This window comes from Astatotilapia calliptera, chromosome 23, assembly GCF_900246225.1.
Source record: "Astatotilapia calliptera chromosome 23, fAstCal1.2, whole genome shotgun sequence".
Taxonomy (NCBI): Eukaryota; Metazoa; Chordata; class Actinopteri; order Cichliformes; family Cichlidae; genus Astatotilapia; species Astatotilapia calliptera.
Window position 1 is genome coordinate 579,941 of NC_039323.1, and position 20,647 is coordinate 600,587.

General features: G+C 47.8%; 1 protein-coding gene across 7 annotated transcripts in view; it reads left to right on the forward strand.

Annotated features, from left to right (window-relative positions):
* Nucleotides 1-1,642: 1,642 nt before the first annotated feature.
* Nucleotides 1,643-20,647, forward strand: part of obscna (obscurin, cytoskeletal calmodulin and titin-interacting RhoGEF a) — a 40,356-nt gene continuing 21,351 nt past the window's right edge. The window contains exons 1-39 of one of the 7 annotated variants that reach the window (XM_026160282.1): nucleotides 1,643-1,994; nucleotides 2,830-2,918; nucleotides 3,022-3,288; nucleotides 4,042-4,203; nucleotides 4,375-4,479; nucleotides 4,599-4,865; nucleotides 4,949-5,218; nucleotides 5,313-5,579; nucleotides 5,656-5,919; nucleotides 6,007-6,273; nucleotides 6,594-6,863; nucleotides 6,981-7,247; nucleotides 7,414-7,680; nucleotides 7,900-8,172; nucleotides 8,250-8,513; nucleotides 8,632-8,898; nucleotides 9,173-9,439; nucleotides 9,522-9,791; nucleotides 9,977-10,243; nucleotides 10,602-10,877; nucleotides 11,044-11,310; nucleotides 11,911-12,177; nucleotides 12,412-12,678; nucleotides 13,051-13,317; nucleotides 13,479-13,745; nucleotides 13,843-14,109; nucleotides 14,238-14,504; nucleotides 15,796-16,065; nucleotides 16,228-16,506; nucleotides 16,614-16,871; nucleotides 16,966-17,232; nucleotides 17,355-17,621; nucleotides 17,740-18,006; nucleotides 18,225-18,491; nucleotides 18,613-18,879; nucleotides 19,030-19,296; nucleotides 19,533-19,799; nucleotides 19,939-20,205; nucleotides 20,365-20,631. In XM_026160282.1, coding sequence (XP_026016067.1) covers nucleotides 2,879-2,918; nucleotides 3,022-3,288; nucleotides 4,042-4,203; nucleotides 4,375-4,479; nucleotides 4,599-4,865; nucleotides 4,949-5,218; nucleotides 5,313-5,579; nucleotides 5,656-5,919; nucleotides 6,007-6,273; nucleotides 6,594-6,863; nucleotides 6,981-7,247; nucleotides 7,414-7,680; nucleotides 7,900-8,172; nucleotides 8,250-8,513; nucleotides 8,632-8,898; nucleotides 9,173-9,439; nucleotides 9,522-9,791; nucleotides 9,977-10,243; nucleotides 10,602-10,877; nucleotides 11,044-11,310; nucleotides 11,911-12,177; nucleotides 12,412-12,678; nucleotides 13,051-13,317; nucleotides 13,479-13,745; nucleotides 13,843-14,109; nucleotides 14,238-14,504; nucleotides 15,796-16,065; nucleotides 16,228-16,506; nucleotides 16,614-16,871; nucleotides 16,966-17,232; nucleotides 17,355-17,621; nucleotides 17,740-18,006; nucleotides 18,225-18,491; nucleotides 18,613-18,879; nucleotides 19,030-19,296; nucleotides 19,533-19,799; nucleotides 19,939-20,205; nucleotides 20,365-20,631 — 9,676 coding nt within the window. In that variant the 5' untranslated portion in view covers nucleotides 1,643-1,994; nucleotides 2,830-2,878. Of the gene's footprint in view, nucleotides 1,995-2,829; nucleotides 2,919-3,021; nucleotides 3,289-4,041; nucleotides 4,204-4,374; nucleotides 4,480-4,598; nucleotides 4,866-4,948; nucleotides 5,219-5,312; nucleotides 5,580-5,655; nucleotides 5,920-6,006; nucleotides 6,274-6,593; nucleotides 6,864-6,980; nucleotides 7,248-7,413; nucleotides 7,681-7,899; nucleotides 8,173-8,249; nucleotides 8,514-8,631; nucleotides 8,899-9,172; nucleotides 9,440-9,521; nucleotides 9,792-9,976; nucleotides 10,244-10,601; nucleotides 10,878-11,043; nucleotides 11,311-11,910; nucleotides 12,178-12,411; nucleotides 12,679-13,050; nucleotides 13,318-13,478; nucleotides 13,746-13,842; nucleotides 14,110-14,237; nucleotides 14,505-15,795; nucleotides 16,066-16,227; nucleotides 16,507-16,613; nucleotides 16,872-16,965; nucleotides 17,233-17,354; nucleotides 17,622-17,739; nucleotides 18,007-18,224; nucleotides 18,492-18,612; nucleotides 18,880-19,029; nucleotides 19,297-19,532; nucleotides 19,800-19,938; nucleotides 20,206-20,364; nucleotides 20,632-20,647 lie in introns of those variants that run through there. The other 6 variants (XM_026160283.1, XM_026160284.1, XM_026160285.1 and 3 more) reach the window with 6 other exon arrangements.

A 20,647-nucleotide genomic window follows, 5' to 3' on the forward strand; every position in this document is an offset into this window, starting at 1 on the left:
CATAAAGGCTGAAGCACGGTTGGCTGCTGGGCTTTGACCGTCTCATTGTAATGTTTCCTGTATTTGGTTTTTGGGGCAAACTGAGCTTTTCAGATCCCAGATGCAGCCACACAGACCATAGTTGTGGTCAAAAGGTTACATACAGTAATCACGGACATGGATGTCAGAGTAATTTGAGGTTTTAATGATTTCTTTGAACTTTTAAAAAACAAGAATTGGTGCACAAGTTTGGATTTATTCTGTGTTTTCCTTAACCCCCGCCCCAAATAACATTAGGTTAAATGTCCCTTAGCAAAATCTATCCAACCATCGTGAAATTGAGGATTTTGGAGGGTCTCCTTCTTAGGGCCTCCAGTACTACTCACAGCAAAACAGCCCCAGAGCATAATGCTACTACCACCATGCTTGACTTTTGATCTTTTGGAGAAGGCATTTGGTTTGTCCATGTGTACGCCTGCAAATTTCAACTGCACTTTAAGGCTTCGATTATGGAGCAGTGGCTTCTGTCTTGGTCGGGATCCTCTCAGTCTGTGTAAAACTTGTTTTGACTGTGGACAGTGACGCTGGTGTTCCAGCGGTTTCGAGTTCATGACACACTTTAACCCTGGTGGTTTCTGGGCTGTTCCTGAACATCCTCTCAGCGGAGGGCGACAGCTTGGCTGGTCTTTCTCAGCAAAGTGGTGACATATCCAAATAACTGGTACTTTTGTCCAGTTGTTTGTGTTTGATCTGCAGCTGTTCTGATGTAGCTCTGTGATGCTTCTCTGATGGACCGTCCCAAAACCCCAACTTCAAATGTACTGACTATGTTTAAAAGGAAACCCACCAGGCCGTGATGAGTGGTGAAATATGCAGCCAGAGTTATGCCCGAGGCTCCAAAGGTGTCTTATGAAGGTGGGACTTGATTTGATTTTACATGTGCGTATGTATGCTTTGACCCTGTGTGGATGACAGAAAATCCTACATTCAAACTTGTTTTGTAACGATTTTAAGGACGTATGCATCTTTCATGACCTTTTAGCATTAACAGTGGAAGAAACCACCTCTTTCCTGTTACCTGTTTGACGTCTGTATCTGTAACAGGTTTTAGACACTGTGGCACCCAATGTGTGTGTGTGTGTGTGTGTGTGTGTGTGTGTGTGTGTGTGTGTATATATATATATATATATATATATAATGTTCTTCCTCTACACCCCCCCCCCAATTTTTTTGCACATGTCAGGCTACATTTCATTGTGTGTTATACTTGTATAACTATGATGCATGTGACAAATAAAGAACCTTGAACCTTGAACCTGTGGGTCGGGGTTGCACAGAGCAGGCGATTAAACCCCATCAGCCTCATGATGCAGAGACTCGTCTGATGCTGTTCGGTCATTTTGGTCTCATTGTTGAGAGAAAATGCTGCAGACCTTCTGATGCAATACAAAGGTTGCTTTAAAATAAGGTGAATCTACGTTTTGTTGTCATGTTTCTAAGCTGGTCAACCCCTCATTGATGCACGGTGGAAAACCATCAGAGACACTGGGACCACTGTTTACATTCTGATTGTTTTTCATGGTTCCAGTGATGTCGAGCATATGGTGCCTTGCACCATTAAAGCCAAAGCTATCTTTGCCCTCATACTGACAGAAGGCTATTTTGGAGGTTAGTGTGTGGGGAGAGATATGTCAGCTGTTCAGCACTATGCTCCATAACAGCAGGAAAAAAAGAGAAAGCACTATAGCCTGTCAACTTTGGGAACTGGGATGCACAAGGAGGCATGGACACGCTCTTTGGTGGATTAAATGCATCTTGTTAACCTTAAAGGCTCTGTGAGAAACAGCACAGCACTCCCAAAGGATCAGTGGCCACGCTGGAGGTTTCATCCAGCTCGTGTTTGCTTTGGATAAAGTAGTTTTGCTTTTTTGAAACAGGTGCAGAAACAGTGCATGCAGGCATGTGTTCGTCCTATAGATCACCTGCTTAGTTTGAGAGCTGGTGCATTGGTGCAGGTAAGCTTATGTATTCTTCTTTAATTTGGAAATGTGTATAGAAATGATATTTTTTATTTTTGCAGTTGAATATAGCCAACAAGAAACCCTGTTGAATAGAGTATCACTGGAATATAGTTGAATTATATTGCAGAGTTGTATTAAGCTGGTTTGCTGTATTGCTCTGAAAGGATTTCAGTTTTTATTTCTCTGGTGTTTATTTTGCAGAATAGATTTTAATAGGCTTATGATAAAATATTAGGTAATCTAGATAACTGGTTCCAAAGACAGTGGCGTGTGTGACGCATCATAAAATACCATTTTAGCTGTAGGTAATGTAATGGAGCAGACTGGCCTATGCTTGGAGCGCTGCTGGGAGGAGCTGGCGTGTTTGATGATCTCAAATATCATATCAATCGGTCGATCGCTTGTTGGCTTTTCAGAGCTTTCCCTTCCTCTGAGTTCAGCTCATGTTGCCTTATGGAGGTTTGATCACAGCTGAGTCTATATTGGTGGGGATGAACTCAGCCAAGTGCGGTGACAGAGATTACTCTGCTCTTCATTACTGACTGGCACGCCATCACAGGGATCAACAACATGAGACACTGATGCCATGTATATCAGTTTGATGGGGTTACCATTTTGGACGTTGTGGTTTGATGGTTAGCCTGAAAGGAATTAATCTGTTTTTGCAATGATGTCCAAAAGATTTAAGCACTTATGCAGAAATCAGTAATGTCTGTACCCCTGAACTGTGAGCTGAATGAGTTCGTGGAAAAGCTGATTTCTCTTTTTGTAACACGGTTAGACAACATATCATGACTCAGGGTCACCTCGGGTACGTTTGTATTTGCAGCCTGCTGACTGTGATAGAAAACAAACTTCTCCAGCCAAGAACAAGAGACATGGGAGACAATAAGCCTGGAGGAATAGTAGCAGCTGCAAGTATGTTTATTTCTAAATGCATTTGTGCTTTTTCAACAGAGTTCTCACCATGAGTCAAAGGCCTTTAGGCCTCTAACGCCGCCTGTGTGTGTGTGTTTGCCAGAGAACCGTCTGCAGGTGGTGAAGGGATTGGATGACGCAGAGGTCTCAGAGTGTGAGAGCTGCTCCTTTGAGGTATCTCTTAACCTAGCCTACATAGAGGGCGTGTGGATGAGGGATGGGACGCAGCTCAAATCTAAACCCAACTGTCGCATCAGCACACACGGGAAGAAACACTCCCTCTTACTGAACAGGGTGGCTTTGGGAGATGCCGGTTTGTTCTCCTTCCAAGCTAATGGCATTCAGACCTCAGGCCGACTCACTGTCAGAGGTAATGTGACAGAACTACTTGCATGCTCACAGGATTGAATGTTTTTATATGGCCCAGACCATCTCTGTGTTAGATCCCAAAATCAGGTCAGTGACTTTCTCCGGGGCTTCGATAACCTGAACCACTAACTCGAGGTTCATACGTGTCTTTAAGAGGCTGTAGTTTCTGCAGTGAAGTGCATGCTGTAGTTGAAATGTCCAACAACTGCTGGACTTGGACAGACGGTGTTAATCAGTGTTATGAACCCAACAAAGCTATGGAACCGCAGAACATACAGTCACAGCGCACCGTCTTTCATTTTAGTTCGTTCAGGCGATCGTGGCTCAGAGTTGGGAGTTCGTCTTGTAATCGGACGGTTGCCGGTTCGAGCCCCGGCTTGGACAGTCTCGGTCCTTGTGTCCTTGGGCAAGACACTTCACCCGTTGCCTACTGGTGGTGGTCAGAGGGCCCGGTGGCGCCAGTGTCCGGCAGCCTCGCCTCTGTCAGTGCGCCCCAGGGTGGCTGTGGCTACAATGTAGCTGCCATCACCAGTGTGTGGATGTGTGTGTGAATGGGTGGATGACTGGATGTGTAAAGCACTTTGGGTCCTTAGGGACTAGGAAAGCTATACAAATACAGGCCATTTAGTTCAATAAATAAATAATGATATGGAGTAATATGTCAGATTGCAGTTAGCCAATATTTTAGTGGCAAAAAGCTCTCTTTGGTTACTTTCACTAAGTTTCGAGTCATAGTGTGGATATTTCCTGCCAGCTAGGGACATTCACATCGTGAAGGAGCTGGAAGATGTCGACACAGTCGAGCGTCAACCTGTAACCTTCGTGTGCGAGGTCAGCCAGATGGATGTGGATGGTCGGTGGTACAGAGATGACTGCCGGATCCGTCCTGGGGACAGCATCAAGATCAGACACCAAGGTAAAAGATCAGTTATCTTAGCAGTAGGCCTTATTTTGGGGGAGCTAGCCTTATAGTTGCTTGAACTGATGAGCTTCAGTCATTGGTACCTGAACCATAAGGGGAACTCTGAGAATTAACAGAGGAAAAGGTTATAAGCAGAATAAAATACTGGGTTTAATGTGATTTCAGGTGAAACTCATTCTCTGTCCTTCAAGTCAGTCAGACCAGAACATGCAGGAGAGATCAGGTTCACGGCAGAGCGGGTCTCATCCTGTGCAACCCTCACGGTACAAGGTGAGCCCCGAGATTCATACCTCACACTGGGCATGAAGGAAATCCTGATGAACACACAAGAAATAGCTCTTATAAAACAATAAAGATCATAAAACCTGAGTTTATTCTTCCACTCTCAGAGCTTCCAGTCCAAATAGTGCGTCCTCTGAGAGTAAAAATCGCCATGTATCGCCACCGAGGTCTGCTAGAGTGCCAGGTGTCACGGCCTAACGCTGAGGTCAGGTGGTACAAGAACAGGAAGGAGCTACTTCCCAGCAAGAAGTATCAGCTAATCAGCCAAGATATCTACAGGCAGCTTGCTATCAATGACGTCTGCTCGTCAGATGAAGACACCTATACATGTGACGCACAGGATGATAAAACCTCCTGCCAGCTTCTGGTGGAGGGTGAGGTTCCCACACTTATGAAATCAAACTATGATGTCAGGAGCTGTGCAGTAGAGGTAATATGTATTATGCTGTACGTGCAGAGCAGGCTATCACCATAGTGCGGGGGATGAAATCGATGGAGGTGATGGAGCCAGAGCCTGCACGATTCCAGGTAGAGACCAACTTGAAATCAGGGAGGCCACCAAAGTGGACGCTGAACGGTGAGGTCATGGAGCCATGCGCGGCAGTGGACATTGACAGGGAGGCCACCCTCCACAGCCTGTGCTTCACCTCCACAGAAAGCTCCATGTCAGGCCCGGTGGTCTTTGTCGCTGGCAAGAGTCGTTCCACCGCTCAGCTTACGGTTAAAGGTGAATCTCCCACACCGCCTCAAACTGATAACATGGTATTCTCCAGTGAAATAATGGAAACACGCTGCTGAACTAAACCTGTCTCCCCTTTTAGAGCGGCCTCTTCAGGTGGTCCACCACTTGGATGACGTGGAGGCAAAAGAGAGCAGCTCTGTGACTCTGAGCTGTGAGTTCGCCCCATCTCCCAGGGTGGTGCGCTGGTTTAAGGGCCGCACAGCTCTGAAATCCTCTAACAAGTACAGCATGAAGAGGGAGGGGAAACGAGCAGGGCTGACCATCCACGGCCTGACGGGGATGGATGCGGGACAGTACCGCTGTCTGGCTGGAGGGTCACAGAGCTCGGCACACGTTAAAGTAGAAGGTAGGTTCAGTGTGATGCAAACGTTAATATGAAGCCTTTTCAGGACACGTTGATGAATTGAGCCTTTGTATTGCAGTGCGGACACTGAAGTTGATCAAACACCTTGAACCGGTGGAAATTGAGGAGAATGGCGTCGCCACTTTCTCGTGTGAACTCAACTACGTGGTGGCCAATGTGGAGTGGCTCCTCAATAATGTCCGGCTCTATTCCAACGCCATCAACAAGATCCACCACATGGGCACCATGCACAGCCTCACAATCAAAAAGCTTCGGCCACAGGAGAGCAGGGTTACCTTCAAAGCGGGCCTTCTCACTGAGACAACCACCTTAAAGGTCAAAGGTCAGTGACAGAAGGAGTTGCTTAAATTTCTCAGAAACATAAATTGCAATGATAACAACACAAAGACTAACCTGTAATGTGTCCCAGAATGCCCAGCAGTGTTCCTGAGGCCTCTGGAGGATGCAGTTGGAGAGGAGCAAGGGGAGCTTTGTCTTCAGTGTGAGATTTCCAAAGAGACGGCGAGCCCTGCTTGGAAGAAGGACGGTGTAGTTCTGACAGCTGATGACAAACACGAGCTGCTCCAGTTTGGGAAGTCCATGGCTTTGATCATCCATTCACTGAGCAAGGACGATGCAGGACAGTACACGTGTGATCTCGGCACAAGTCAGACCAAAGCCAAAGTCACAGTACATGGTGAGTAGAGATGGACCGATACCACTTTTTCATGTCCGATACGTAATATCGGATCGGTCCATCTCTAATGGTGAGTAGAAGAAGAAACGCCATTTCTAATAAGCTCTCAAACCACAGGGTAAATTGTTTTATGCGAGTTTATCAGTAAAAGCTCTTGTATTTCTGAAACCATTTAAGAAGTTAAATAAGGTCATTATTCCTTTACTCTGCACCATGTTTAATGAGTGTTGGTGGCATTAAACCTTTCTGAGCTCTCATCCACAGTTAGTATAGCATTCAGCTGACATATGTGGTCATTCACTGATTGTATTTATTTACAGACTTACACATTACAATTGTCCAGCGTTTGAAGACGACGGCTGTCCTCGAGGGAGACACCTGCACCTTTGAGTGTCTTCTCTCCCATGATCTTGACGATAAACCTTCCTGGACCATTAACGGCCAGCTCATGGCTACCAACAGCCGTATTCAGCTCACCAACAGCGGCCGCATGTATACGATGACAGTTAGAGATGCGTTACTTACTGACGCTGGAGATGTGGTCTTCACCATTAAAGATCTAACCTGTAGGACCATGCTTTTTGTTCAAGGTACATAATCTTTCCTAAGATATGGTCACGTCTGGAGAGTTTATACACATTATACATATCCTACACTGTAAGTTGTTTCAAGATGTTGAGCGAGCCAATGTGCCCTTTCTCACACAGAGAAGCCAGTGCACATCTTCAGGGACTTGTTGAACGTCAAGGCCGTGCCTGGTGAGGATGCAGAGCTGAGCTGTGAAATCACCAAACCAGAAGTCACCATCCGTTGGCTGAAAAACGGGCGTCTGATCAAGGAGAGTCCCAAGTATGAGATGAGCGTGGAGAAACATCTGGCACGGTTGGTGATCAAAAGCACCACTATCCGAGACTCTGGAGAGTACTGCTGTGAGGCCGAAGGCGTGGCCTCCCGTGCCAAGCTTGAGATCAGAGGTAGCCTCGATTTGACTTTTCATTCATTCTTGGTTAGCAACCATTTACAGGTAGTGGTAAAACACAGGCTGCAGCAGATTGAAAGGATCGATATTGTCTCCACGCTTATATGTCTTTGGGCTTTTCATGGCTGGATCGGCTTTACTAAGCTGCCTTTTCATTTCAGAGTTACAGCACACATTTGCCAGGGAGCTGAAAGACACTCGAGCAGAAGAAAGAGGAAAGGTGACACTCGAGTGCGAGACGAGGCAGCCAGCCAAGCGTGTGACCTGGCTGAAGGGCTTGATTGAGCTGCGGCCTGGAAGGAAGTATGTCATCAGGCAGAAGGGCGTGGTGCTGTCGCTCGCCATCACCTCACTGGAGAAATCGGACACAGATATTTATATATGTGACGTTGGCACCATGCAAAGCCGGGCACAGCTGACTGTGCAAGGTGAGCGTGGATCATTTAAATCAAACTGGGCCATATCAGGCAGTGATGGAAAACACTGTAAAACAAAGGAACCAACACACTGGGAGAAATGCCAATACGATGAGTGCTGCAATGCAACGTTTATCATTGCTGAGTAAAATGTTTGGTAAAAATCTAATGGTGCTGATCGGGTCATGTATGCTGCAAGTTTGTCAGAGTTTTGTCTTTTCCGTCTCGCAGGTCAGAAGGTGGTGATTCTGGATGAACTGGAAGACGTCGAGTGTCTGGAGGGGGACACGGTCACGTTCAGGTGTCGTATCTCTCCCAGTGACTACGCTGGGGCCAAGTGGTATTTGGATGAGACTTTGCTTTATACCAACGAGCTCAATGAGATCCAGGTGCTTTCAGGAGGCTTCCACACCCTGACGTTTAAACAGCTGGCCCGTAAAGACACCGGCACCATTTCCTTCGCAGCAGGGGACAAAAGATCGTACGCCTCGCTGTTGGTTCGAGGTAAAGCTGAGATCTTTGGGTTTTAACGTGTATTTTTTGTCACATCTTACATGTGCTGTGCTTCATCTGCTCACCAGAAAGGCGTCCCACCATTTGTAAGTCACTTGAGGACTGCGAGGCCATCGAAGGAGGTGGTTTGATTTTGTCCTGTGTGACCTCCAAGCCGTGTCACATCCTGTGGTACAAAGATGGCTGTCTCATGTGGAACTCCTCAAGATACTTTACCAGTCGTTTGGGGTGCGAAGCTCGGCTGACCATTCGAGAAGTTTGTAAAACAGATGCAGGAGTGTACGAGTGCAGTGCTGGCTCTGTTACAACCAGGGCCGCGGTCGCTGTCAAAGGTACCAATAGGGATTTATTTGTCACGTGGTTGCTGTGGGTCGAACATTTCTGGTAGATTGTATATGATTACATTGGAGAAATTATAATAAGCAAAGACCTCCTCATTGTCACTCCTAGCCATCCCAGCAGAGTTCATCCACCATTTGAAGCATGTGGAGGCCAAAGAAGGAGAAGCTGTCACCCTGACCTGTGAGTACTCTCTGCCTGGGGTCCACGTCCACTGGAAGAAAGGTTTTGAGAGCATCAGGCCAGGAGACAAGTACGTGATGAAACAGAGGAAGACGATCAACTCTCTGACCATCAAAGCCCTGAAACCCGAGGACGCTGGACAGTACACATGCCTGTGCAGAGACCACCACACTACAGCAAGTCTCAAAGTACACGGTAAAGTCTTCATCACACTACAAACTCACCTGACACAGCTTTACCAAAAACTTCTTCTTTTTTAGCATTTACAACATGTTTCACATCCATTGCGAGCTCATGCAAGTATAAAAGGAGCAGTGAGAAATACAGACGCATGCAACATGCAATAACTTACTGTGCACTGATATATGGCAGTTAGCCACACACAGGTACAGCTGCTAATGCAATAAACTATCACACAAGCTTTTATCCTCTTTTATTCACGTCTATGATGTCACTCCTTATTTTCCAGCTGTTCCTGTCACATTCATACAACAACTCAAGAATATGCAAGCAGAGGAGGGCAGCAGCGTCATACTGCGCTGTGAAATTTCCAAACCTGGGATCCCGGTAGAGTGGAGGAAAGAGGATGAGGTGCTGAAGAACAGTGTGAAGTACCAGATAAGGAAACGGGAGACCACACTGGAGCTCCTCATATGGAAACCTGTGCCCGAGGACGGTGGGGTCTACAGCTGTGTGTGTGCTGATCAGATGACATCTGCCACTGTCAGGATTACTGGTAGGACTTTATTTACCAACGAGCTGATAAAGGAATATGAGGCCATCTGTGATTATTTATCTGGTCTTAATGGGTTTCTCAGCTCTCCCAGTCACCTTCAAGCAGAAGCTGAGGAACGTGTTGATAGAGGAGGGCAACACTGCCACGTTACGCTGTGAGCTCTCCAAACCCGGTCAGTCGGTGGAGTGGAGGAAAGGCGGGGATGAACCGATTAGAAATGGAGAGAAATGTCACGTACGACAGAGAGACATGCTCGTCGAGCTGAGGATCTTTGATGCGACCCCCGAGGACAGCAGCATCTACACGTGCATCTGTGGAAACGTGGAGACCACCGCCACTCTGACTGTTAATGGTAACTTATGTTCTAGTGTTTTCTGTGTATCTGGCAGGTACAGGCAGTCACACATTTGAAACCCACACATTACGGCTTTAATTAATTACCTCAGTGAATTTCAGAGCAGACCCGTGAAAGAAGGACGTGCTGCATGTTTGTTTTCAGGCGCTTCACTTATCTCGTCCACTTACTTTGCCTTTCAGCTCTTCCCATCGTCTTCAAACAAAAGCTAAAAAATGTACAAGTCGAGGAAGGACACAACATCACGCTGTGTTGTGAGATCTCTAAACCTGGTGTCCCAGTGGAATGGAGGCTCGGAGGAGATCTGCTTGAGCACGGAGACAAGCACCAGATAAAACAGAGGGGCTCGGTCCTGGAGCTGAGCATCAGAGATGCCGTACCAGAGGACAGCGGTGTCTACACATGTGTGTGCCGAGAGCAGAGGACAAAGTCTACGGTTAAAGTTATTGGTGAGTTTACTCTCGGTGCCACATCTCGTTATTACTTAGCCCTGCTAAATGAGGCCTGCACCGTCTGACCTTTGCTCAGGTGTCACACACCCGAATGCTCACACTAGCAAACTTCCATCGTTTCTGCTTCTGTCGGTCACACTTCCTGAGGATCAGTTCGTTAAGCACATCACCTGGCTGCTACTTACCTTCTTTATCTCTGTGGAAGCAGTAACGATAAACGTTGCTTTTCAACGTACTGCACAGAGACCTGAGAAAAATGTCTTTTCACTGAACTTTGACCTGTAAATCATATTTGTCTCGTTCTTGCCTTTGTTTTACTTCACACATATAAAAATATATGTGCCTGCTTTGACAGCGATCCCTGCGACATTTAAGGTGAGCCTGAAGAGTCAGGTGGCCGAAGAAGGGAGCAGCGTGACGTTGCAGTGTGAGCTGTCAAAGAAGGGAGTCCCGATTCAGTGGCAGAAGCAGGGGCAGCTGCTCTCTGAGGAGGGATCTCGGGGAAAGTATCGCACAGAGCTCGAAGGAAAGACGGCTAAACTGACCGTTTTAAACATCCAACCGGAAGACGCAGGAAAATACAGCTGCATCACAGGAGATGAGAAAACCACCGCTGAAGTCAAAGTGAAACGTACGTTTAAATCAGTTTGTGACCTTAACTGCATCGGTCCTGGCTATTTAACCTCTGTGCTACATGAAAAAGCTGAAATAAAGACTGAATAAGAAACAAATACAGCGGGTAGGTGTAAACGGCACTTTGCAAATTCAATCACCAAAAAAGATCCATTTTCCAACAGCACTTCCTGTAACATTTAAACGGGAGATCCGGAGCCTGGTGGTGAAGGAAGGGGACAGCGGCGTTTTCTGCTGTGAGCTCTCCAAACCTGGAGCTGCAGTCAGCTGGAGGAAAGGCAGAGTCGTTCTGAAGCCTGGAGAGAAATACGAGATGAAACAGGACGGGCGCGTCACTAAACTGGTCATCAACCACGTGGAGGAGAGCGATGCCGGCAAATACACCTGCAAGACTAAAGACAGCCAATCGACTGCTGAGCTCACAGTCGTAGGTGAGACGCACCCCCGACATCTGATCGTGATTTCATAAAGCACTCTTCTTCCTTCTTTTTGAATTTTGATGTCATTATTTAACAGAGTCACCCAAGCGCAGACGTCAAAGAGGTCAGCCACATAATAGTCAGAATGAACTAAGTAGACCGTCATCACTGTGTGAACCCACTCATGTTTCCATATCGTCACCCAGTTTGTGTCACAGTGTGTCCTCTACTGTAAAGTCCTGCATCATTGAAGCCAAAGCTTCCTGAATCTTATTATGAGCAGCAGTCCATCATTTGTCTCATGCAGGCATCATGAGACAAACACAGCCTGGAATATAATGGATTAGAGTTTAATCCATTATAGCGCATATCGAATACCCGCGTCTCCTCTGCAGTAGCTTTGTAGCAGAGTGGACACTGGATACTGGATTTCTCCACCTGTAGTCGTGTTTTCCACTCATTGCTGAAGTTGTACCATAAACAACCCTCCTATGCTTTATGGATTTCAGTGTGACCTTTAATTTTATCTGTAATAATTGTTTATGTATTTTAAAATCACATCCCTTTAGTGCGCGACACGTGATGTTCTCTGTGGCTCTTGGTTTTCGTTAGAGTTACCGCCTAGTTTCAAGATACTGCTAGCCAATCAGGAGGTGACGGAGGGCAGCGGTGTGGTTCTACGCTGTGAGCTCACCAAACCTGCGTCCGCGGTGGAGTGGAGGAGAGGAGGAGAGCTGCTGAAGAATGGAGACAAGTACCAGATGAGGAAAAAGGACCTGCAGGTGGAGATGAAGGTCGCAGACCTCTGTGTGGAGGACAGTGGAGATTATACTTGTATATGTGGAGAACAGAGGACAACAGCTGAGATCAGAGTGAATGGTGAGCGCTGCTGCTTTCACTGTAGCAGTTTTCCAGCATCCTGAATGTCATAAAGCAACATTTAAAGATGAAGATGACGAACAGAAGTATGGTGACTCAAAAATGACGCAGTATATACATATATCTTTGTTTAAATCTATTTTATATGTCATTGACTTCATCTCAGTACCTGTCAGAGCTACAGCAGCATAAAGCTGACGTGCATTTCAGGATGTCTCCTCTGCTCTTTTCTAGAGCGGCCCATCAAATTTCTTCAAGACTTGAAGAATATTCAGGTGCAGGAGGGCGGTGTTGTTACACTGTGCTGTGAGCTGTCCCAGCCTGGGGTCCCCGTGCAGTGGACAAAGGGAGACACTGTCCTTTCAAACGGAGACAAATACCAGATCAAGCAGAGCGGCTGCATCCACGAGCTCCACATCAGGAAAAGCCTCCCCGAGGACAGCGGCACCTACAGCTGCATTTGTGATGAGATAAAATCCACGGCAACAACAATTATTACTGGTGAGATGCATTCAGCAACATCGTTCACGGGGCGATCGTGGCTCAAGAGTTGGGAGTTCGTCTTGCAATCGGAAGGTTGCCGGTTCGAGCCCCGACTCGGTCGTTGTGTCCTTGGGCGAGACACTTCACCCGTTGCCTACTGGTGGTGGTCAGAGGGCCCGGTGGCGCCAGTGTCCGGCAGCCTCGCCTCTGTCAGTGCGCCCCAGGGTGGCTGTGGCTACGATGTAGCTGCCATCACCAGTGTGTGAATGTGTGGATGTGTAAAGCTTTGGGGTCCTTAGGGACTAAGTGCTATACAAATACAGGCCATTTATAATTAAGCTTTAACAATCTACAAATGTTTTTGTAATGTTTCTGGCTATCACTCCTTAGCAATACCAGTGACCTTTAAGCAGAAACTGAAGAACCAGGAAGCTGTGGAGGAGGGCTGCGTGACCTTACGCTGTGAGCTTTCCAAAGCTGGAGTCCCCGTGGAGTGGAGGAAAGACGCTCAACTGGTGAAAGAGGGAGAAAAAATACAAACAAAGCAAGAAGGCCGAGTGGCGGAGATGTTAATCAGAAACGTAACTCTGGCAGACTCTGGCGAGTACAGCTGTTCTGTTGGGACTGTTGTGACATCAGCTGACATCAAAGTAAGAGGTAAGCTTCACTACAGCTTCACTACAGCTGGGGTAGAGATACAAACTGTCCAGCTGGGAATGACCACAGGAGAAAACACCCAGCACTTCCTGTTAACCACGGCAGATTTAGAAAATGACTTGTAATTTCAGATTTCACTCACTTTGTTTTCTTTTCTGTAGCACTTCCTGTTACATTTACAAAGGAGGTTGAGAATTTGGAGGTGAGGGAGGGGGACGGTGGCGTTTTCTGCTGTGAGCTCTCCAAACCCGGAGCTCCGGTGGACTGGAGGAAAGGCAGAGTGATTCTGAAGCCTGGATACAAATACGAGATGAAACAGGAGGGACGCGTCACCAAGCTGATCATCAACAACGTGGAGGAGAGCGATGCCGGCAAATACACCTGCAAGACTACAGACAGCCAATCCACTGCTGAGCTCACAGTTAGAGGTAAACCCAGCTCCCACACTAGAAACACTCAATCTCAAAGAATGAACTTTTATAAAAGTCAAATAACTCCATAACTCCTCTTTGGTGCTTCTTGCAGCGCCGCCGGTCACATTCAAGACTAAGCTAAGGAACCAGCAGGTGGAGGAGGAGAACAGCCTGACCCTGAGCTGCGAGCTGTCCAAGCCCGGCCTTGCTGTGGAGTGGCGGAAAGGAGAAGAGCTGCTGAGGAATAATTTCAAGCACCAGATGAAAAATCGAAACAGCGTCATGGAGCTGACGATCAAAAACGCACAACTGGAGGACAGCGGCCTCTACAGCTGTTTCTATGGAGATGTCAAGACTACAGCCAATGTCACAATCACACGTAAGCCAAGAGTGTAGATGTGAAAGTGTCTGGTTCATTCATGCTCCTAAAGCCTACGTTTACCAAATGAAATATGTTCTTTCCTGATCGTTAGACTTCAAATTCGATTTTCTTCTCCACATCCACAGCTATCCCGCTCACGTTCAAAATGGGTCTGAAGAACCAGGAGGCCCCTGAAGGAGGCAACGTGTCCCTGCGCTGTGAACTATCCAGGGCCGGGGTGCCCGTGCAGTGGTGGAAGGGGGAGGACCAGCTTTATCATGGAGGAAGGTATCAGATGACGCTGAAGGGGAGGGTAGCTGAGATGACCATCAGAAACATCCAGCCAGAGGATGTTGGCGAGTACAGCTGCGCCTTCGGGGAGCAGAAGACGACAGCTGAAGTCAACGTGAGAGGTATTCGAACAGTTTACTTTTCTTTATTGCATTTTATTGCGAATTGCTACCCTGGACCCATGGGCTATGTTGTCTGGGGGCTTTTGCCCCCTGGTAGGGCCCCGCTCTGGAGCCAAGCCCGAGGCAGAGCGTCTGGTGGCTAGGCTTTAGTCCATGGGGCCCGGCCGGGCACAGCCCAAAAAGGGGACACGGGCCCATCCTCCTGCAGGTCCACCACCCGCAGGAGGCACCGTAGGGGTCGGGTGCATTGTGTGCCTGGCGGCGGCCAGGAGTGGAGGCCCTGTCGGACTGATCCCCTGCCAAGGCTGAACTCTTATCCTTCAGGCCCGACCTGCGCTGTATAACTGTGCATTAAACATGCTGGAGTTGTATTTGTGGAACCGCAATCCCACAATTGATATGAACCCATTAATTTATCCCTTTCCTGAACCGCTTACCACCCCGGTGAGAACTGCGCCTCTGTCAGACCTTCACGCGCCTCCCTGACCACCGCCAGGCACGGATCCTCACGCGCCTCCTCCACAAGTAGGCGTGAACCCCCGCGCAGCTCCTCTTTTTCCTTCCTGTCACCCGTCAGGCATGGACCCTCGTGCTCCGCCTCCTCCTCCAGCGACAGCTTGGCAGGTTCCCCCCGTGCTCGCCGTGTGCTGACCTCCGGCTCGGGCTGAGCAGGTGGGTGAGCTGTTGGTGGACCCAGTGGTTGTTTCGTGGCCCTCCTCCAGGGAGCAGGAAAAGGCAACAACAGGCGGTACAAGCCGTTCCCACCTGAGGAGTGGGGATGGGTGCGGCGGCAGGCTGCGTCCCGGCTGGTTGCAACTTGGGGGCCGGCACGGGCGCCAGAACATTCCCGACGTCGGCCACTCCCATGCATTCGAGGGATGACGGTGGGGGTGGCGGCGATGTCGGCCAGGACTGGATCTGAGCCGCCAGACTCGCGATCCTCTGCATGCGGCACTTAACCAGGTCCTCCAGTTCTTCCTGCTGTGTGGCCACCATCTCAGCCGCCATCTGGGTCAGCTCCTTCCCCGGCTGGCCCAGTCGCGGGTCTGCTGTGTCCCCTTCCTGGGGTTCAGCACCACTGTAACAAACCCACAGCAGACCCGGTGCACGTTCATGCTTTCAAGCATCTCTTTATTACAACTCAAGGTTGACGTTCACGACACACACTTTTTTGCGGATGCTGTGCAGGTGCGTCCGCCTTACCTGCACGGCAGTGCAAGCCACGCCCACCACACTGTGATCATCGCCTCTTTGTTAAAAAAGTAATCTGAATATCTCTTTCTTCACGCAGCGGCAGCATCGGTGTTCTTTGAAAAGGAACTCGAGAGCCAAACTGTGGTGGAGGGGAAGTCTGTGCTGTTCTCCTGTGAAGTCTCCAGTCCTAATGTGCCCGTAACGTGGAAGAAGGGCAACACCGTGGTGGAAGAAGGAGAACGCTGTATCGTGACAAAGAAAGGCCCCAGTCACACTCTGCAGATCAAGAAATTGCATCTGGAGGATGCTGGGGAGTTCAGCTGCATCACCAGGGGCAAAAAGACCACTGCCAAGTTGATTGTCAGGGGTGGGTGTATATGGCAGTCTAATGTCATTATTTGTTGAAGTATTGGGCTCATTTATTTACATGACACGAAATCCAGAGCTGACCCTTCTGAGTTGAGTTAATGTAAACGTATCAAATTCCCTTTTCTGCTGAAGCTGTATCTAGCTCCTGCTTCCTCCACAGAGCGCGTTCGGATCGTTACAGAGCTTCAAGACAAAACGGTGACAGCGGGAGAGGACGCGGTGTTTGTGTGCGAGCTGAGCCACGCAGACGTGAGCGAGGGCGTCTGGTGGCTTGGGAACAGCCCTCTGCAGAAGAACGAGATGAACCAGATGACGTGTCGCGGCCGCCAGCACCGACTGGTCCTCACCATGACAACGCCTGAGGAGACGGGCACGGTTGCTTTTGTGGTCGGGGAGGAGAGGACCTCTGCACGCCTGCTGGTTGTTCCTAAGCCTAAAGGTGAGCATAAGAACACAGTAGAGAGGGTGTATTTAAGTAAAAACTAATAAAATGCTTCAAAGTTATGTACCCCCTGATGATCACTGGGATTTGATATCAAATTCTAGTTTTATTGGAGGAGAAGCCCAAAGACACAGTGGTCATGGAGGGCGAGACGGCAACTTTGAGTTGCACCACCTCTGACCTCACCACCTTGGTTACCTGGAAACGCAACCACGTTCCTCTTCGAAATGGTGATAAATACGAGATGCGCAAGGACGGAAAAGTCAACCTGCTGCTCATCCGTGACGTCGACCCCCTGGATACTGGTGTATACTCTTGTGATACAGGAGATATGCAGAGCACTGCCAAACTCGCCGTCACTGGTACTTCAGGGCAATGAGCTAAACAATCTTATGATCAGCACGTACAGTGAGGCGTTCTTCTTAAACTATTCCCATTTCTGTCCTTTTCCCCCAGAGCTTCCTCCGTTCTTCCAGGAGGAGCTTCAGAGTGTGGAAGCTGAAGAAGGAGCTTCAGCCACCCTGTACTGCGAGCTCTCCAAACTTGGAGTTCCAGTTCAGTGGAAGAAAAACAGCTTGCCCCTGAGAGCGAGCAGGAAGTATGAGATGCGACAGGACGGTTGCTTCCTCCAGCTTCACATCAAGGAGCTCAAACTTGAAGACAGTGGCAGCTACTCGTGCCAAGCAGGGGGTGCAGAGACCAGTGCGACTGTGTCTGTGAAAGGTGTGTGAAGTGTTACTGTGTTAGCATCCTTCCAGTGGCAGAAACATAATGCGTGGTGATGGTGTGACATCACTGAAAACCTTTCAAAAGGACTTTCTTCTCCCTTTTAACACATTTTCCAGAACTTCCTCCATTCTTCAAGAAAGAATTAAGAAGTGTGGAGGCTGACGAGGGAGGTACAGCCTCCTTGTACTGCGAGTTGTCCAGACCTGGAGTGTCAGTGCTGTGGAAGAAGAACAGACTGCCTCTGAGAGCCAGCAGGAAGTATGAGATCAGGCAAGAGGGCTGCAGCTTACAGCTTCACATCAAGGAGCTCAAGCCTGAAGACAGTGGCAGCTACATATGCCAAGCAGGAAGTGCAGAAACCAGCGCAAATGTGTCAGTGGAAGGTGTGTGAATGGCTGATTTGCTTGGTTTGTTTTACAGCATCGTTAATATCTGAGTAGAAATCATTTCTGCATTTCTACATTTTCGTTCATTACTTTCAAGCCATCTTCTTTTTTGCAGAGCTTGCACCATTTTTCCAAAAAGAGCTGCAGAATATGAAGGCAGAGGAGGGAGGTACAGCCTTACTGTGCTGTGAGCTGTCCAAGCCTGGGATATCAGTGCAGTGGAGGAAGAACAAGCTGCCTCTGAGAGCCAGCAGGAAGTACGAGGTGAAGCAGGACGGCTGCCTCCTCCAGCTTCATGTAAAAGAGCTCAAACCCGAGGACAGCGGCTGCTACTCATGTCAAGCAGGACGTGCAGAGACCACTGCAGCTGTAACAGTGAAAGGTCTGTGATTATGGCCAGTTACATGGTAAACGTTAGTGTTCACAAGCCCTTGATCACTGGGAACTACTTTAAAATTACTTTTGATCATCTATACTTGTTAAAAACAAGTGGAGCAAACTTTAGTCATCTTTTTACATCACATGTACTTTCTATAACTTATTTGCCCTTACCTTAATTTTTCTTTTAATGATAATCCCTCAACCTTTTATTTTTGCCAGAGCTTCAACCTTTTTTCAGAAAAGAATTACAAAACATAGATGCAGAGGAAGGAGGTACAGCCTTACTGTGCTGTGAGCTGTCCAAGCCTGGGATATCAGTGCAGTGGAGGAAGAACAAGCTGCCTCTGAGAGCCAGCAGGAAGTACGAGGTGAAGCAGGACGGCTGCCTCCTCCAGCTTCATGTAAAAGAGCTCAAACCCGAGGACAGCGGCTACTACACGTGTCAAGCAGGAAACGCAGAAACTGGTGCAAATCTGTCAGTAAAAGGTACGTTAAACTATAGATTTGCATTTGGTATATTTTCAGGACATTTTAACGTCTAAAGCATCACTCGGGTAATCCAGGAACATTTTTATTCATTACCTTTACTTCCTCTATTTTTTTGCAGAGCTTGCACCATTTTTCCAAAAAGAGCTGCAGAATATGAAGGCAGAGGAGGGAAGTACAGTATCGCTGTGCTGTGAGCTGTCCAAGCCTGGGATATCAGTGCAGTGGAGGATGAACAAGCTGCCTCTGAGAGCCAGCAGGAAGTATGAGATGAAGCAGGACGGCTGCCTCCTCCAGCTTCACATCAAAGAGCTCAAACCCGAGGACAGCGGCTGCTACACGTGTCAAGCAGGGACGGCTGAAACTACTGCAAAAGTGTCCGTGACAGGTATGCAAAACAGAATCCACCATACAAACACACACGTTTCATTCTGTATGTTGCTATCTTACATTAGCTGTTGAAAAGATATTTTATACGACTTTTGTTTATGCCTGAAGTATTGTATGTATCCTGTATGTATGATGACTTTTTCTCCAGAGCGCCCACCTGTTTTCAAACAAGATTTGAAAGATGTGGCTGCCGAGGAAGGAGGCACCGCCTTGCTGCACTGTGAAGTGTCTAAACCTGGATTATCAGTGCAGTGGCAGAAGAACAAGCTGCCTCTGAGAGCCAGCAGGAAGTATGAGATGAAGCAGGACGGCTGCCTGCTCCAGCTCCACATCAAAGAGCTCAAACCCGAGGACAGCGGCAGCTACTCGTGTCGAGCAGGAGCTGCAGAGACAGCTGCAGCTCTGACAGTGAAAGGTGTGTGCAGCGAGAAAAGACTTTTCCCAATCATTTGGTAAAGCTCTGGTATTAGTGCTGCCTTCTGTTATTCTATCCTGTCCTATTATTTGTTATTCATAATCTATTAGTTTAGTTTTTTTTAATAAACTCACACACTTGAAATATTTGTAGTTTAAAGAGAAAATATAGTTAGTGATGTATTAGCATGGTTCCTTATACATTATGAATTTTAAATTCCTTGCCTATTTTACCAGAGCTGCCTCCTTTCTTCAAGAGAGAATTACAAAATGTAGAAGCCGAGGAGGAAAGCACAGCAGCCCTGCACTGTGAAGTGTCTAAACCTGTGGTGTCAGTGCAGTGGAAGAAAAACAACACACCGTTAAGAGCCAACAGGAAGTATGAGATGAAGCAGGACGGCTGCCTGCTCCAGCTCCACATCAAAGATCTTAAACCTGAGGACGGCGGCAGCTACACCTGTAAAGCTGGAGGTGCAGAAACCAGTGGGACTGTGACAGTAAAGGGTTTGTACACTGGTTTTAAACTCATCCACAGAAGACATTTACATAGTAAAACAATCTATTACATCTTCTTGTACATAGTCCATTGTTCACTATGAGCTAGATATTAAAAACATAGCGTTACCTTCCTTCCTCACCTCAGAGCTCCCTCCATTCTTCAAGCAAGGTTTACATAGCATGGAAGTTGAAGAAGGACGCGTGGCTTCCCTTTCCTGTGAACTGTCTCAACCTGCAGTTATGGTGCAGTGGAAGAAGAACGGGCTACTGGTGAGACCGAATGCAAAGTATGAAATGAAGCAGGAGGGCTGCTTCATGCAGCTGCTGATTAAGGAACTCAAAGTGGAAGACAGCGGCAGCTACACGTGCCAAGCAGGCAAAGCAGAGACCAGCGCAACTGTAACAGTGAAAGGTTTGTGCATGAGTGCATTTCAGCTGCATTCACGGAGTCTTAATATCAGTTTCTGAGCACTTGTGGCACTTTAGCATTATGTAAGCTAAATCGTAGCATTCTGTATTTCTTAGCTGACCCTGTATCAAACTATTTGTTGGGCTGTTCTATCCCACCTAGAGCTCACTCCATTCTTCAACAAAGAATTAGAAAGCATAGAGGCTGAAGCAGGAGGTACAGCTTCCCTGTATTGTGAGCTGTCTAAGCCCAGCGTATCAATACAGTGGAGAAAGAACAAGCTCCCACTGAGGGCCAGCAGGAAGTACGAGATGAAGCAAGACGGCTGCTTCCTGCAGCTGATCATCAATGAGCTCAAACCTGAAGACAGTGGTAACTACTCTTGTCAGGCAGGAAGCATAGAGACCACTGCAATGGTGCAAGTAAAAGGTACGTTGATTTATTG